Source organism: Macrobrachium nipponense, chromosome 4 (genome assembly GCF_015104395.2).
Source record: "Macrobrachium nipponense isolate FS-2020 chromosome 4, ASM1510439v2, whole genome shotgun sequence".
NCBI lineage: Eukaryota > Metazoa > Arthropoda > Malacostraca > Decapoda > Palaemonidae > Macrobrachium > Macrobrachium nipponense.
In genome coordinates, this window is record NC_061100.1 from 37,781,257 (window position 1) to 37,799,620 (window position 18,364).

General features: G+C 36.7%; 1 protein-coding gene across 1 annotated transcript; it reads left to right on the forward strand.

The window, feature by feature from the left end:
- Positions 1-8,887: 8,887 nt before the first annotated feature.
- Positions 8,888-11,910, forward strand: LOC135211342 (A disintegrin and metalloproteinase with thrombospondin motifs like). The gene is made up of 2 exons (XM_064244658.1): positions 8,888-8,945; positions 10,433-11,910. Exons 1-2 carry the CDS (start codon positions 8,888-8,890, stop codon positions 11,908-11,910), a joined length of 1,536 nt encoding a protein of 511 aa, XP_064100728.1.
- The last annotated feature ends 6,454 nt before the right edge of the window (positions 11,911-18,364 follow it).

An 18,364-nucleotide genomic window follows, 5' to 3' on the forward strand; every position in this document is an offset into this window, starting at 1 on the left:
AAGACATTGGTCTTCCCAATTAGCTGACACTATATTTGAAATAAAGGTGAACTACAGTAACTAATGACTTTTAGCATTAATACAATTATACTTCTCATGTATCTTAGAAATCCTTAGTATTTCTCAACAAAACCTGTTGAATAATGAAGAATCTGTCTGCTCCTAGAAATGCCCAACATCTTATCTGTCCTAGAAATCTTGAATGGGAACTATACACTAATACAACAAGCTTTCGGTAAAGAGTTGTAGACTGGCCTTTCGAGCAAGACAGGCAAGAATTTTAGCCGAGTTTTATGTACATTTAGAAACTTTGACTAGCAGACTACCATATTCTAGATAGATCCTAAGCTGGATAAGAAATAGATAAGCAATGGTTTATTGTTTATTGATAGTACATTTATTGAGCTAATGGTTAGAAAGTCATGTTGATTATTTCCTTTTATCTGATGACAAATGCAGTCGGAATGTCCAAAAAAATCTTCGATATGATTTCTTATATGCATAAAAGACGAAAAACTAAGCTCATTATCTTTTCTTCAAAAGAATGAGTTTTGAATACTTATCTTCATTTATTTTTTGTTTTCTTGTCAAACAGCGCTTTAAGAATAATTGTAAACTATACACCATACAGTGGGTATCATAAATAAAGTTTAAATTCTCTATATATGGGAAACTAATTTCCCATATTGTCATATCAGAAAAATGACTAGTTTGTCATAACCATATTCTACATACTAAGGTAGCACATCGAAAAGGAAGAAATTTTGGACACAGCATTCACAAATTCTGACATATCTTTTCTGTGCAGCACTCTCCATCTTCAGACCTCCACTTTTCTCCAGCCTCCCTTGTCATAGTTCTATCATAGTTCTAATCATCTAGTTTTACCTCTGATTTTTTTCACATATTGCTGTATTCTCCCTACGGTGGTACGAAGAACATATTCAGGCTACCTCAATCTCCTTTCGTTGTTATCGCATTTACGAATATCATTTCTCACCTTATCCTGATCTGTGACTCCTAATACTAGTCTTCTAAAAGCTATGTTCTTAAGTCTACCAAACCCTTTACAGATATAGTATCATTGTCTTATCATGATTCATGTTGGTAAAGCACTACAGATCCTGCCAGACTTATGGCTTGATTGAGGTTAAATGCAATGATGTTGGTCAGGGAGCTCTCCTGTTGGCTGTGAATCAGGCTGAGTGGCAGAGGCACTAATTGATCTGGTGCTGGGGGCTCTGCTGGCTGGGTTTGCTGCTTGAGGAGGAGAGCGGCTATTGCGTTATCTCAGGGTCATGCCATTGTTTTCCTGATGGTAGTTGGAAGCAAGGGGTCTCTAGAGAACATGTTACGTGTGGGTTTCCACCAGAGAATGGTAAGGGCCTCCTTGTAGTGGAGGCAGCGGTTGTTCATGCCATCGTCGAAGATTGTTACATCTCTCATGATCTGATGGGGTTAGGGGTGCTTTGCCATGTTCCCTAGTGCGGTGTTGACATACAGCTCCTTCATGTAGCTTGATGCCAAGAATACTCATTTTCATGTAGTGTCTGAGCAACGGAGTGGCACTCCAAGACGAGCAGTGGAAGAGGACATAGCTGACATAGGTAATTATATCCAATGTTTTAAAAGTTGGTTGGTTTTCTGTGACCGTAGTCTGGAAACCATAGTGAGCACTGGTAACACATGAAGCCAAGAATTGGATGGTATAATCATCAATTCTCTGATACATGAAGCAGAGTACTAGTTCTTCTTCAATTGTGTGACAAAGTGTCTTTAGCTCTTCCTTGTCGGCATTGCTGATGAAGGCGTTGTCTGTGTATCTTAGTACAGGGGAGGCTTTGAGATCCTGCTGAAGATGCTCAGCCAGACTTGCAGTCAATAGGAGAGCTCCCTGACCATGATCAACCAATCAAAAATTGTCTCACTATCTTTGCCGACCCATTTTCGAGTATAAATAACCTCTTTATGTATTCATGGTGCCATTCACCCTTTGTAAAGGGTAGTGTAAACTACCGAAACGTCAGGCTAATAAATGAACTTCAGCCAGCTGCTTAATAATTTACCTGCTGAAACGGAGAAACACACACCAAGTTGAAAAGGCACAATATAAGCTCAGCGGTATAGATAGTGATATTCGCCTTAAAGAAGTATGTCTCAAAGAGGGTACTTTTCCAAAATAATAATAATAATAATAATAATAATAATAATAATAATAATAATAATAATAATAATAATAATAATAATAATAATAAATAAGAAGGATGTGGGATATGCCAGTGGAAATTGTACCCATAATCATAGGAACACTAGGCACGATCTCAAGATTCCTGAAAAGGAATATAGAAAAACTAGAGGCTGAAGTAGCTCCAAGACTCATGTAGAAGAGTGTGATCCTAGAAACGGCGCACATAGTAAGAAAAGTGATGGACTCCTAAGGAGGCAGGAGGCAACCCGGAACCCCACACTATAAATACCACCCAGTCGAATTGGAGGACTGTGATAGAGAAAAAAAAAAAAAAAAAAAAAAAAAAGAATAATAATAATTTTTTCCTTTTGTCCTTCATGATGCGGGAAGTTAATAAGCCATAAAGGTGACTTATGATAAGTTCCTTAATTGTCATAAAGAGAGAGAGAGAGAGAGAGAGAGAGAGAGAGAGAGAGAGAGAGAGAGAGAGAGAGGTGTTCGTATTTACATGTCAGTGTTGGTAAAACAGATTGATAAAATCTGTAAGATTACAAGGACTTTGTCCTTTAGGAAATGTTTATGACCTAAACTTAGCTGTAATCTTACTGACAAAATTATGCTGCATATATCATCTAAGTTATATTGAAACTGTTCACTATAATATTTTTCCATCTTAAATCACAAAAATACGTATTATTTTGTGTTTGTTAGTTTGTTTGTTAGTTTTTGCTTAGTCTGGCATTAACCACTCTCTCATTTTCTACCACAAAATGTATAAAATAGCGTTTTCTATATTATAGGTTTGGCTAACTAAGTAAAGTTTCTATAGGAAATTTGCAGGATATACTTTGTCCTTTGCCTGGTTTTGCTTATAGCTCTATTACCCACAAAATGATAAGATGATCACAGAATTATAAAAATTAATGACATCTAGTTGAAAGTGCAGATTCCCACACGATGTTTCTACGGCTCGTTGCATAAGAAAAGCTGAGCAAAGATACTTCAACAGGGATTTATCCTAATTTATCTTTCTCTTCAAACAACCTTAATTTAGGGATGTAGAGTCCTTACTTGACAGGGTAGGGGGCTCTGCCTTCCCTGGACTCCCCAGTGTAACATAATGCATGCCAGAACGATGCATGCACAACTCGTCTGCTGCATTGCCGAAGCACTCGCCTAAGGCGAAGACCTTCAAAGGTGTACATTACTGAATTTTAAAGGGTTTCAGTTTTGTATGAACGACATGTATGATATAAAAAATAACAAAATATCAAGAAAACTTATTTGTTCATTGCTTATAATAGTTAATAGCTCATCGTTAGTCCATAGACCATTTTATATATTCAATATTATAAATAGCTTTGAATTTAGAAATAATTTTGTGATTATTATGTTATGAAACTGAAATTTTATCAGAGTTTATAGGCAGCGCATTTATATTACGCCTTCTCAACGTACAGCAGCATAATCTGGGTTACAATTTAAAATATGAAAACCATTTTTGATTATTAAAAGGTTTTCATCGATAATCTAACGTTTAACATCATGCCAATGATAATCGGCTATTAATTGTTATAATATCATTAAGTAATGTGTGAATTGGTATAATATAATTAAGGATTTTGTGGAGGACACAAGCAAGCTCCCTTTTTTTTTTTATTCAAATTGTCAGAGTCAATTTCTTCCCTGCTCCCTTCTTGTCCGTTTGAATTACCCTCTAGTTTCCCGATTATCATTTAAAGGCTATATAATTATGATTAGCTGTTTTCGTGACTGTTGATTTAAAGGGCTCCCCTCTGAATAGTTTACCAAAGAAGCACTGTTATGTGTATGCATCTGTGTTTATGTGTAGTATAAGTGAATAACTTCCCAAAACTGTACTGAATCTCGATCTTAAGAGTCCTGTCCTGTCTGACATCAGCTTGGTTCACAATTGACAAAATAAATAAATAAATAAATAAAATAAGCACGTGAAATATGCGCCGAAGTTTCTTCGGGGCAATCGAGTTTTCTGTACAGCGTATAATGCATGAGTCGCTGTCCTTGAAACTTTCAGCCACGACCTGCTGGTGGCTTTAACTATAGCGTTACCAAGCGCACGATTATGGCTGACTTTAACATTAAATAAGATAAAAACTACTGAGGCTCCAGGGCTGCAATTTGGTATGTTTGATGATTGGAAGGTGGATGATCACACAATTTGCAGCCCTCTAGCCTCAGGAGTTTTTAAGATCACGGGGCGGACAGAAAAAGTGCTTCCAAAAGAACTGCGGACTGACAGACAAATAGTGTTCTTTGCAGAAAACTAAAAAAAAAAAAAGATAATAAAATAAAATAAAAACCAACTTCACTTTGCTCATTGATATTTCCACGGAGTCCAGGTTCTGACCTGAATCTGAAACTGGTCATTCTCAACTAAGGTGGCGTTGAACGTGCAATATGCGGCTCCCTTGTGTGATGGGAATAAATAAACGAGAAGACATAAAAATTCACCCCACTGCCTGGTGTGGGGAATTAATACACAGGCGAGTTTAAAAAGATCCCTTATAAGGCAGCGCTGAGTCATGACTAAATCACACTTCGTTGATCGCAGTGGTTGACGAAAGGGTGCTCCATTTAAAATTGCGTTAAAAGTGTTCAGACTATATCTATCTATCTATCTGTCTATGTATCTACCTATCTATCTATCTATCTATATATATATATATATATATATATAAATATATATATATAGCATACATACATACATACATACATACATACATACATACACACGCACACACACACACACACACACACACACATATATATATATATATATATATATATATATATATATATATATATATATATATTCTCACATCACCATGATTCATATACAAGCATTAAGATACAAATGTCTTTTAATATCCAAATCGCTGTACCTCGGAAATAACATATTTTAATAGACACTTAAGGCCTGTCCACGCTAGGAAACTTTGTTTGCAAACAAAGTTTGCAAACAGTTTGTAAACTTTCTATGCAAACAATGTTTCCTAGTATTGACAGGCCTTTACATACATAAGAATATATATTGTGCGCATACATGTGTAAAAAGGATATTCATATGTATACTTGGAAGAGAGAAAACTATGAGAAAAGAGTTTGGTGGATTGTGTTAGTAGAGAAGGTAATAAGAGGAGTGAGTAGCTGGAGGTATAGCTGATAATTATCTCTAAGTTTTACTGAGAACGGTAGGATTGAAAATGTGATAATAAATATAATTATGAAAAGTGAGTGTGATAAGAGCGAAGAAAAAAGTACCATTGAAGGATGAGATGAGTGAGAAAAATGACGCATTTAATTACAGAGAAATGAGACTTTATGAGTTGTATTTGAATTCATGGTATGAATTTGTGCTGACAGGCACCAAAGAGAAGGATATAAATATGAAGCCGGGGATGACAAAATGAAAGGTTTGGTGAAGAAATAAAAAGGTGATTGCTTGAAGTAAAGTTGCACGACAAAAGAAGAGATTGTGTATACGTATGTAAAATGATTTTTAAAGAAATGAAGACAAATTGATCAAAGAGAAGATGCGTGTCTGAATAATATTAAAAGGAAAAATTAGATGTAGAAGGAATAAAATGTGGCGAGAAAAGTTAATAAAAAATTAGATCTTAGAAGAAAAGATTCAAATGGAAACACGTCTAAATATACCTGTAGCTGCTGTTCTAATATTTGGCTACTGTGTTGTAGCTGCTGCTAACCAATTTACCTGCTCTTGTTGTAGCTTCTTTTGCTGACGGTTGGGGTATGCATTAAACTAAGTGCCTTTCAGTGTGTTCATTTATTTACACTGTAAAGAGGAGGAGAGCTAATGTCTCATAGTGCAGATTCGTGTATCTTTGCTGTGTTGTGTATATTACGATAGTCGATAATATAATTTAAAATGGACGTAAATGTACAATTATTCATTGTAACACGTTTTATGACTCAAAAATATATCTACTGTTAAAGTTAATTATTCAATAAAAAAAAACTTTGTTCTAAGCCATATTTTGTGTGGTACAAATCAACATTTTTCTGATTATCTTCAGGACGAGAGGCGGGCAATGGAGAATCTGTAGAATAGATAGGCGCCAAGATTTGACCATAATATTCTAAAGGCGAAAACTAAGGTATGGTGGTGATGATGCAAATATATAGTTGCTTGCAAAGAGTTCGATTGAAAAAGAGTCCAGAGGAGCGAGTGGAGAACAAAATTGCTTCGATATGTAGTGTGAAATGAAAAGAGGGGCAAAATTTCAAATTGTACATCAATAAAATTGCTACCTAGAAAAGTATGTGGCTGGAGTTTGACTGAACATAACAGAGTATAGAATAACTAGTGATAAGGGGAAGCAGCATAGGTAGGATGGAGAGGAGGAGGATGTGTGGATCTTTGGTTAAGTAGCAATCGTGTGAAAACTTTGAGACTAAACTGAAAACTGTTCGGGTGGGCTTGCTTGGGCTTCGAAAAAACGAGTGATAGAACTGATAGAAATGAAACATGGTGGATGCTAAAGGATTATGATGTCGGGGTGTTGGGGGGAGGGGGTGAGGATATGCTGGAAGTTTGATTTAATGAATGGACTAATGAGAAGAGTCAGACAAAGGGTATGGGATGTTTGGGCAATACTCTTGTACAGGAAGAGGGTCGTGAGTGTAAAAAAGGTATAGTGGTGCTGGGGAGGGTATTATTTTACTTTAGTACCATAGTTCGATATTGAAGTTTTAATGCTGTGCTCCTAATAGGAAATTCATACTAAAATATAACACAAATTTACTGTTGCAGAGATATTCACCGTTGTTTATCAATTTTTTAACATTCATTCGCATGAAGTTGATATTAAAGCATGGCACTCTTAGGGATAGTTGTGGCATTCAATAGAAAATTTACCCAATGGGGGGAAACAGGATCTCTGTAAATGCTTGGAAGGCAAGAGGAGTCTATGGAAGCAAGAGACCTAGAATTTGAAGGGGCTGTTGAACCAATTTTCCTTTATGGAAGTGATTCTCATAATAATAATAATAAAATAATAATAATAATAATAATAATAATAATAATAATAATAATAATAATAATAATAAAATAATAATAATAATAAACTTCGATAGGAAGAAACCAACCGATCCAAAAATGAAAAAAATATATGAAACTATAACGATGAAAAGATTTATATATACTCAAGTGTTTTTATGAATATGAGTTATTCATTTCGACCGTCACCAGTCCCCGTGGAAGATCCTTTTTGGAAAAATCCTTTGAAAGAAATTCATAAATTCTTGATCTAAGAACGTTAATAGTTTAATGAGGGGAATTTCCTAACCATAATTTCCTAGTAATCACCCGTCCAACATACACGTTTGAAAGAAACGTTTAAGTATGTTCCGCGGAAAAGCTAATCGACTTGTTAGTTATAGAAAAGGAACGAAATGAATTTTTTTTTTAATACGAATAACTTCCATAACTGTCAGGGTAGGTCTGAAACTTATTCATTTATTTTTTGATAAACTGAATGTACTTTAAAAATAAAGAAAAAAAATCGCGGTAACTGGAAATTGAAAAGAGGTATGAAACAAATCCCTTAGCATTATTTTATTGTCCAAACATCTTCCTTGTCCACTGCAAAGTCAACTAGATGGCCTATAATCTTTGCAGTGAAAGGCATTCAACATATAACTTCTTCAAATACCTATCGGTAAGAATTGTCCCTTCCAACCTGTTCTTTGGTAATAATATTAACTAGAGCAATAAAGACGCTAAAAGAGTTAACTGAATGAAGCTTTCACATTGTTTAATGTTTCTTAGTACCAGTGTGTCCGTAAATTCGTTTAAAAACATTCATCAGTAATACCACTTTCTATTCTCTGCACCACCGGCTATTTAGCTTTGCTTTTATCACTTTTACAGAAAACTTGCTCGAGTAGGCTTGTAGTTGAGACAAACCTAATATTATATATTTTTATGGATTAATTTTACTGCGTATTTTGTTTTCCACCATTTTATCTCTTCCTTTCTTTCCCACACTCGACGAGATCATTCCTACGTTAGAGTCTTATGGAATGGAACAAGTTTCAGCTGCTTTGACGAGGTCTATCTTTGGCAGAAACCCAGTTTCGAACTGAGAGTCTTGAAGCAACTTCCAAGAGTCTGGTTTGGGTGCCAGCAGTTGCTTTATACTCTGTAGCCTTTATTGCCTTCGAAATAAGATATTAACTGCATAAGTGAATTAGCTGCTTATTTAGAAATATACTTCGTTCGTTGAAAGCGAAGATTTGTTAGTTCCATGATAAAAACGAGTAAACGAAGGAACTACAAATATTACCAAAACGCGACGCAAGTCTTATGGCGCTGTCACACTAGCGAATTTTCCGTCGACTTTTGTATTTGACGACGACTTTTGTATTTGACGACGACTTTCTGGTGTCGTCGTCACGAATTTTGAAAGCGACAGCGATCGAATTCAATCCACCACTACAGTTCACTCTATTGTTTGTTTAAATCTCGGAGAGGGCGCATTTCAAGCCATCAAAAGAAAGATGGAGGGAGAGCTTCTTACAGTGGACAAGGGCATCAGAACAGCTTTTGGTCGAAGATGTGAATGAGAGAGTCGATGCTCATGAATGAACTGTTCTTTGGTCAGTCTAATCTAGGGGTGTCAAACTCATGGCGGGATGGTCATAAGTGGCCCGCGAGGTGCCAAGAGATTTTTCAACTCGAGCTACTATAACTGTTAGAACTGAGAAAATTTAACTAAAGTTACTGAACTGTTAAAACGAGACATAATAAGTTTTACCTTTTATTCATATGACAATAATTTATTAATTTATTTTATATTATAATTGCTGGCAATAAGGCTCTTTTATTGCAAATCTTAATAAAAATGAGTCATAAGGAATCCGTCCGAAGCCGAATAAGTAATTACCAAATCTTTGATGGCCCTCGAGACCATAACCAAGTCCATAATTGGCCCTAGAAAGGATTTCAGTTTGACTCCCCCTGGACTAATCCATTTATTCATGGTTAGCTCGTCTTCCATGCTCAGTTCCTTTACTCTTCTACAATAAACGCTTCGTTTTTAACCAGGACCGATCCAAAACCGGTTTTTTTTTATCTATGTAACATCATTAAATACATAACAGCACGACCCAATATTACAGATGGCTTTCTGTCAAAAGTCATACTTGTTGTAACACTCTTGGAAGCCACAGCGGAGGCGGTTTGTTACACGTATTTACGACGACAGCCACGGTACGAAGAAGAAAGTGTGTGATAACTAGAGTACAGAATGACGTCGACATTTTTAGAAAGTCGACAACAAACTCAAGATAAGTCGACGGAAACATTGCAAGTGCGACACCGCCTTTAGACTGGCGAATAGGTATACAGCTTTTTATGTGTTGTAACAAACATCATAACATATGAACATTAGTGATAGCTAATTCTTCTTTAAAGTAATAATAATGCTTCCGCAAAAAACATCAGTATAAAAGCTATGGTCAATATGGCATACCAAAAGGGAATAAAACAGTGCTTGTTATACATGAATAAGTGATCCAAAATATCTTATGGACCTTCTTATATAAGTGTAAAAGTTATATTTTCCAAGGACTTTTCCCGAAACCCAAGGTGACGAAAAGATCGATCAATCTATACAAATTGCTTTTTTTTTATTATTAATGTTATCTTTGTTTCATATAAATATTTGTAAATTATGATTAGTAATGACATTACTTTGATAGGTAAAGAATTTTGAATATTAATGCTTAACATGGTCGTACATTTGGTAAAAATGATGTAAACTTGATATGAGAAGCCAATGGAAAACTAATTTATGATGGTCAGAATATTTATTCCAAAAGATTTTGTGTTGCATTTTGTGACATCTTTTAATCTTATTCCCATAATCACATAGGAATATTAATGTCCTTACTTTCTGTCCACATAAGCCAAAAAGCCTATTGTAATTGGGACCTGGTTTACATAGTGGAAGAGAGGCAAATGCCATCTCTTCAAAGTTTCAGGATGACTCACTGTGACACCAAGATTGATCACCCTAAGTGAACCAAATTTCTCCCTTTTAAATTCGATGATTTCTGAACCAATAAACATTTGAGCAAATTAGCGAGTAAAAGGGACTATTAAAGTTAATCACCGCAGGTTATTCTATGGGAGAGTCACCATATAAAAAGGCTTCACTGGAAATCCCTGTCACTCAGCTTCTGGCGTCCACCATGAAGTACCAACTGAGCTTCCTCTTGGCTCTCCTAGCAGCTCTACCCAGGCCTTAGTGGTCAGTCCAAAGGCCACAACGGAGACTGCTCCAGCTACTGTTCGCTTGGGACGTAGCCGGTCCCCTCTCGACCCTCTCCTCTTGGAGGTAGAAGCCTTTGGTGAGGTGCACAAACTGAGTCTCACCTCAGCCCCTTCGCCTCTCAGTGTCGACTTCAAACTTCAGACGGCAGCTGTTGATGAAGATGGAGTTTTCACTGTTGTAGATATTAAGGAAGAAGATGAAGAAAGCGTCTCCGACCTTTATCATGATACTGATACTGGATCTGTTGTATTAGTTGATGGTGATAAAGTAGAAGGATTCATAACACCAACTCTCTCTTTACACATTGAAGCTGATGGAACTCATACAGCCATCAGGCAATATTCACCAATTCCTGAACAAATGACCCATGACTATGTCCAAGTACCAGAAGGAGTTCTCAAAGGTCAGGTTTCCTCTAAAAATACCAATAGAGAAATAGTCAGTGTTAATCCTGAGATCTATGTTGTCGTAGATAGCGCATTGGCCTCTAAATTTAAATCTAATACAAGGGTAAGGCAGTATTTGTCAGTATTTTGGAATGCGGTCAACCAAAGATTTGCCACATTCGCAGACCCTTCAATTAACTTGGTTCTTGCTGGTGCCTTGATACTTAGGCGTTCACAATACGAAACTTTCATCAATGACAACATTCTGATGGGCGATTACATCCATGGAGAAAACACTCTAGGTTCCTTCAGTGACTGGTTGTTCACAAAGAATACCAAGTTCCCCAATTATGACCTGGCCTACTTAATGACAGGAAAAGATATGGCTGATGTTGAAAACAGTGTCATTCAGGGAGGATTAGCTGGTATTGCATGGAGAGGAGCAGCCTGTGTGGTGAGTACTTACAACAAAAGGAATTTCAAGGCAGCCATGGGTGAAGACCAGGAAGCAAACTATGTGGGTGTCATGACAGCTGCTCATGAGGTTGCCCATAATCTCGGTTCTCCTCATGATGGGTCGGATGGAGCTGAGGCTTGTTCATGGGATGATGGCTACATCATGAGCTATGTGTCTGGAAGTCCCAATAAAGTCTTCTTCTCTTCTTGCTCACAACAACTCATGAAGGACTACATGTTGACGACTGATGGTGAGTGCCTGTCGAGCCTTGCAGTAGGAAGCAACATCGCTCTTTCCTCTCAGTTACCTGGAGACCTGATCACTATGGACCAACAGTGTCAGAAAACCACAGGTAAAAGTGATGCTTATGCCTCAAAGTCTGCTGATGAAGATTCGCTTTGTGTGCAGCTGGAATGTCAGTGGCAAGTGAAGGAAGGCAACAGAATCTGGACCTACACACAGTCCAGTGGAAGACCTGCTGCAGAAGGATCCGCCTGCAGGAGTGGTGGAAAGTGTATCAATGGCTCTTGCCAGTAACTCACTTTTTACCCAGTGTTTTTGAGAAACTTAGTCTTGCGATTCGTCTCTTGGATGAGTTACTATTGTATTAAAGTTATTTTATTGCATTGCTAACGGAAGACATTGGACCATTTTCACATTGCATTTAAAATGTTAAAGGACTTTTGATTAATTAAACTATTTGCTTTTAACTCATTTTCTATGAAGTAAATTCATTTATTGTATATGACATTAGGAAATTTTTACATCTTATAAAAAGAAAATAAATTAGAGATCCATGACTATTTGTTTTACTACCCTGGGAACTAGGAACTAATATACTATTGAAATGAAAATAGGAAATCTAAATAAAAATGCCTGTTTTTAACATATTTAAAGTATAATTCTGTATCTAATAAGCGTCTTGGCTGTTTCAATAGAGTTAGGACAAAAAGGTTTTCCATCTAAGAGAACATTCAACGCTCAATCCAAGAAAAGGTTACCACACACTGTTGTACCGTACAATTGAAGTTTTTTCAGTTGTACCATGATATCAAGTTAGACAGTGTTCTTGAGAGCATCATAATACTGTAATTATACCTCCTCTCACTCGTCCTCCTTGAGCACATCAAGGTCACGTTCCTAAAAATGCATTATGGAAGTCGAGACTTTACTTCTGTTTACTTCCAGCATGTAGAATTCCCTTCCATTGAATTTCCTTAATTCTTTAACCTTCCTTTTTGTTATTCTGGGATAGTCGGTGACGTGCTCAGAGTGGTCCACTCACCAATACACACACACACCCGGTAATATTATATATATACTATATATATATATATATATATATATATATATATTATATATATATATAGTTTTGCTAGTAATTTTACACATTAAGTTTTTACCTTCGAATATTAAGCCACAAATAACCAATGCATGTCGAATCTTACACACAACAGTATTGTACACGCGTCCATCTACCTAGACACTTATACTTATCTATATAAATACTTGTATAAATTGTTGCATAAATTGTCAGGCAAATCCCTTTCCGAAGAGCTTGCTTACATCTCAGAATTATTGATGCTTTATTGAGTTTATTAATTTTTCACAAGTAAAGTCACCAAGAAATTTGTTTGTAATTTTCAAACCATTATAACCAAATACTATAAGAAAGACTTAATTGTAAATAATATAGAAATTCTATATCAATTGCCATATTAAAACTGGGGATTGAATGCTCTTCTGTTATGAAACCTACGTAGCTCCAGCATTTATCATTATTCACATTATTGGAATGTTTAATGCTATGAATGCTATGAGTTCTTTGTCTAGACAATATATTAACTACTAAGAGACACCAGTAACTTGGTGATTACATTATGTGAAGTAAAGGGGCCAATTATGACGAGTGAATAACGCAGGTGAAAGTAGAGAATTACAGTAAATAAAGATAAAAGCAAATGAATTATACGATTAAATCAGCAAAAATTGAATAAACAAATGAAAGTAACGAATAAATGTGTTGTGATAGCCTTTAACCTCTTAATTTTCTATTGTCCCAATACATCTGAATATTCTGTCTACTGGAATCGTTAATATCGGATGGGAACTGAATGAAAAATGCCACTTCTCTCATGGGATTCAAATCCTTGCTGGTTAGAAGGCGGCGAACAAGAGCGCGTTCGAATCCAACGTAGGAAGAGGAATATCTTCACTCACTTCCCTGCGGGTATCAAGGGTTTCAGTAGGAAGTGTCTCCAATAGCATCAGGAAAGAGAGAAGTTAAAAGCTCATTACAACTATTATAAAGCACAGACTTTGTCAAAGTGAAGAACTGGTCCTAGGAAATCGGGGATTAGCACGGTGCCAGTCCTGAAATATAAAACAGGCTAGAGACTGTATATATAAATAATTTATTGAACAAATTCTACTTTACTGTAAGACAAGATTAATGTAATGAAAAACTAGTTTTCACTCCTCGTTCACATATTCTGAGAATTTCTATAAAAAACTAGATGTCCATTTTATGTTTTTGGTAGCTTACCAGATACTTCATTAACATGGAAGCAAATGGCAGTGAAATTAACTTTTCGCTATTGACAGTTACTCATTTTCCTACATAAAAGTGAGATATTACAGAGGGAGGTAATCTGAAATTAAGATCGGAACATTTCAATTAATTCCATGGTTTTCAATTTACATAGATTATTGAAATATAGTCAGAAATTTAATTGAAATATATACCCTAATAAAAGCAGAACTGATTCATTTTATTCATCTTGTAGTTTTGTTGCTTTCACCAACGTACAATCTCGCCTATTTTCCCTTAAAAGTTTTTTCTTTCTCTTATGTAAGTATGCTGACTGTTAGAACTTGCTATGCAGCCTAGTGACAAATAACTCTAAACCGCCAACAGTATTTAGTAGACATCTTACATTAACAAATAACTCTGCGACCTTTACAAAGACTGGTTACATTTGTCGAGCCTTTTGGCAACCGCTCCAGACACTGGCCACTCCTTGTTCTCCCAGGGACCCACTGCAAACAAAGCGAAAGATAACAAAGAACGAGAATGAGAAAATCCTCGCATGCGTTAATCAGCGTAAAAAATGCCTGCCATGCCATAAACTGCGAACAGTCAAGTAATCCTTTCAGAGGAGAATTTATTTCAGTGTCCCCTATTGTCTGCACAAAAGGTCGTTGCGGGAGGCTGTGACCAATATGGTCAAAGAAAACGGGATTCCACTTTACAACCCCACACTGTATGGGGGAGAATTACCGCCCAATTAAAAAGATGAAAAGAGAGAAAGACAGAGAGAACAAAAATACAATAAAATGAAATAAGAAACGAGCTCAGCAGCGGTGACTACCTGGTGCTCCCGAGACCCATTCTGCCCCTTAGAACGAATCATAAATGGACATTGCTATTCATTATTTGATCTTATCTCGTTAAATAGCTGTGTTATGTAGCGGACAAACATTCACTGTTCACAACAGTTCTTTATTTTTTATTCTTAACTTGGGTATCTTAAATATAATGAGCATTTATAATTTTATGGTATTATAGAACTGTGGCGCTGCCTTCGTTACTGTTACTCGCTCTGAATTTTGAATTTTTCATCCATTCATGAAATATGTAAATTACGAGCCAAAGGAGTCTTTATTGTATTAAATAATAGGTAATGTGGTTACTTCACATGAATGGGAATATTTTCGACTAATGACGGTAATGGGAGAAATATTTGAAAGCGTAAATTTATGTAAATTCTCTCTCTAAAAAAAAGGGAGGGGGGGGGGGGGGGCTGGGTGGTCTTTCTGAAAGCCCCTTACTTTTTCAAAAAATAGTTTCGATGTGGATTGCATCCACTCGGTTCCTGAAACAATTTTACATTAAAAAATCGCCAATAAAAATGGGCCCAATTTCAGCAATATTCATTTTACCGTAACACTGATATTCTCCTAACTTGAAAGCCTAACTTTTCTCAACTTGAAGGCATTTGCTTTTAGAACGTTGTTTTACAGTTTTTTTGCCTAATGGCCAACAAATTTTGATTTTATCATTAATGATAGAATTATTTTTTAATCATTCTCCAATATTAATGCCTCTATCACCACCACTGCCATAATCATCGACTTTCAACGACACTTTTGTCATTAGTAACAGTGATCTCCTCAGGCTCTTAATGATGGTGGGTAGGTCAGAAGAGACGCCGTGATAAACCTCTATTGTCATTACTTCCTGAGGGCCTAATGAAGGATTATTATTATCATTACTATTATTATTTATTATTATAATTATTAAAATGGATAGAGTAAAGGAAAATTAGATAATATATCTAGTAGCGAGGTGTAAGCAGACTAAAGTCTGAACCAGTTACACTTTCACTGTCATGGAGACTCAATTACACCTCTTGATTGTCCACCTCATTACATTATGCTCGTAATGGAGAAATTCTTCATCCTCTAACACTTACAAGACCGGATAAAAGAGAAAGGCTGAAAGGAGTATCCAACCCCTGATAAAAAAAAAAAACACACAAAAAACTAAACGTTACTGAAACTTGCAACAGACTCTATCAGTCTGTTGTGACCAGCAACGGATCACACTGAGGCCCGAGGCTTCAGCAGAGGGGCGCCGATTGATGGAAACCGAAGGATTCTGCTGATCCTGTGACCAACGTCTACTAAGCCTGCGACCCTTATTTTCATCCCCTGAAACCTTTATGGCTGTTGTGGTGCGAGCTGACCAGCTCTTAACAAAGGTCGGGCCGTCTGTCTGTCTGTCTGTCTCTCTCTATACACAGCTCTGTCTCGCTCTTTCTGCGCCTGCGGTTCCCATCCCATGTCTCGCCCTTTGATCTGGGCCGCTCCTGATGGCCTCAATTGGATGGTCTTTATTGTGTCACTGGAAATGACGTTGATTGACATCTGTCACCTAGGGCGCGTTCATTTGCATACAAAGGCGAATGGAAACTCTACTGGCATTTAAGGCTGCATTACTTTAAGTTGGTAACTTTTTCTCTCTTTCTGGGTGGACACCAAAACAGGTAGAAAGGGCTCAGTCTATGGATAAAGAGAGAGAGAGAGAGAGAGAGAGAGAGAAGAGAGAGAGAGAGAGAGTTGGAGGCGTGGACGGAAAGATTTGAGATAACGTCAATAAATGCTTCGGGCAGAACTTGAAGTCGATTACATTACTGATATATCTTTAGGATCCTAATTAAAGATGAAAAAAAGACGAAACAAAATGAAAATGAACGAACATTCGCCATTGTTATTTAGCAATACTCTACCAGCGTATTTACATCTGAAAACGCTCGTTGGCGAAAGACACCACCCGAAGCGTGCACGCAAAATCGCGCCTGAACGCGACTGTCGCCATCAGTTCCCAGCGGGTGCTAGGACCTGCCTGGGATAAGTGGCCGAGATGGATGAGAGAAGGCGGGGCCACGGAGCCCTTTGAGACCACATTTCGGATGATGTAATTCTTTCGGACAAACCAGACAAGCGGACAGATCGCTGGTTTAAGTTGTAACAAATTTCTGATTTAACTTCCCCCTTTAGGCATTCACATCGTGGACTCATTCTGGGAAACGTTCAGTGGACAATTGCCTCCGTCGGCCGGTTAAATAATCCGTCACTTTACGACGACTCAGGCCGGAGTTTGTGGAATAAGCCACGCCTGTTGTCAGGTTGGAGTTACAGGTTTATGTTCTGTAGTGTTTTTGCTTTATCGTTCTATATGTTAAGAGGGTAATTGGCCCGCAACTAACGTTTTCACGTTGCTGAAGGAAATGTTATTCTACGTATTAGTTTTTTTTTTTTTCATAGCAACTAGTATAAGGCCAACTTAATCTGAAAGGAATCAATGCTACAGAAGTAAAAGATATATATATTTATATATATTATAATATTACTATATATATTATAACTATTATATATGAATATATATTATTATTATTTACTATATTATTAATTATAGATATAATAATATTATATATATATATATTATATATTATAAAAAGCAGAGCAGAAGAAGATGGGATGTGGCCGGCAGAAAATGACAATGCTTAGGTGGGGATGTCTGGGGTAAACAAGATGGATGGAAGGATCAGAAAATGAACTACATTAAGGGGGGTCAACTAAGGTGGTGGAAGTATCAAAGAAAGTGCGGAGGGGAGGCTGAGATGGTATGGACACCTGTTGAGGAGAGATGAGGACCACGCTGGGAGACATACTATGGGAGTGGAGGTGCAAGGAAGAAGAAAGAGAGGGAGACCAAGAAAGAGATGGAAGGACTGTGTGAGAGGAGATTTACATGAGAAGGGAATTGATGAGAGGCAGAAGCGCAAGATAGAAATAGATGGAAACGGCTCATCCGAAACGGCGACCCCATATAAAAATGGAAAAAGCTGGGAAGAAGAAGAATCTGTACAATGGAAATCTCTATTACTGTTAAAGTAAATGGTTAGGAAAATGAAATTTCTTACATTTGTTTATTTTTTGTATTGATATTTCTAATATCATTTGAGAATGATCACCTCAAAATTAGTTCCAAACAATTTTATTTCATTTTCTTAAAAGAGGATTCATTCAAAACTTCAAAGTTATTTATGCAGAAAAGTGTAAAATGATTTATGTATTACCCAGAGAGGTCAGATTTTGAGTAACTTTCAAACGAGTGACATTGACTTCAATGTTCGCAGGATTTAAAAGCAAAAATTGCTACGGATTTATGGAGCAACGACCTTCAATATATTTTAGTGTCACATTTCAGCTTGGAGTTGCTGATGCCAAAATTATGGTGATCTGCCATTTCATTAGCTCAGGTAATTTGCACAAGTAACGTCGCGCAAACATTCAAAGTTATGATTTAGGACCTTTTACGGGTTGCTCTATGAGCAAGAAAGAGCGCGTGCTGGCACAAGGTCAACTTAATCTAAAACAACATTTAGGATCTTGCTGGGAAAATTTTGTTATAAAAGAACTGAAG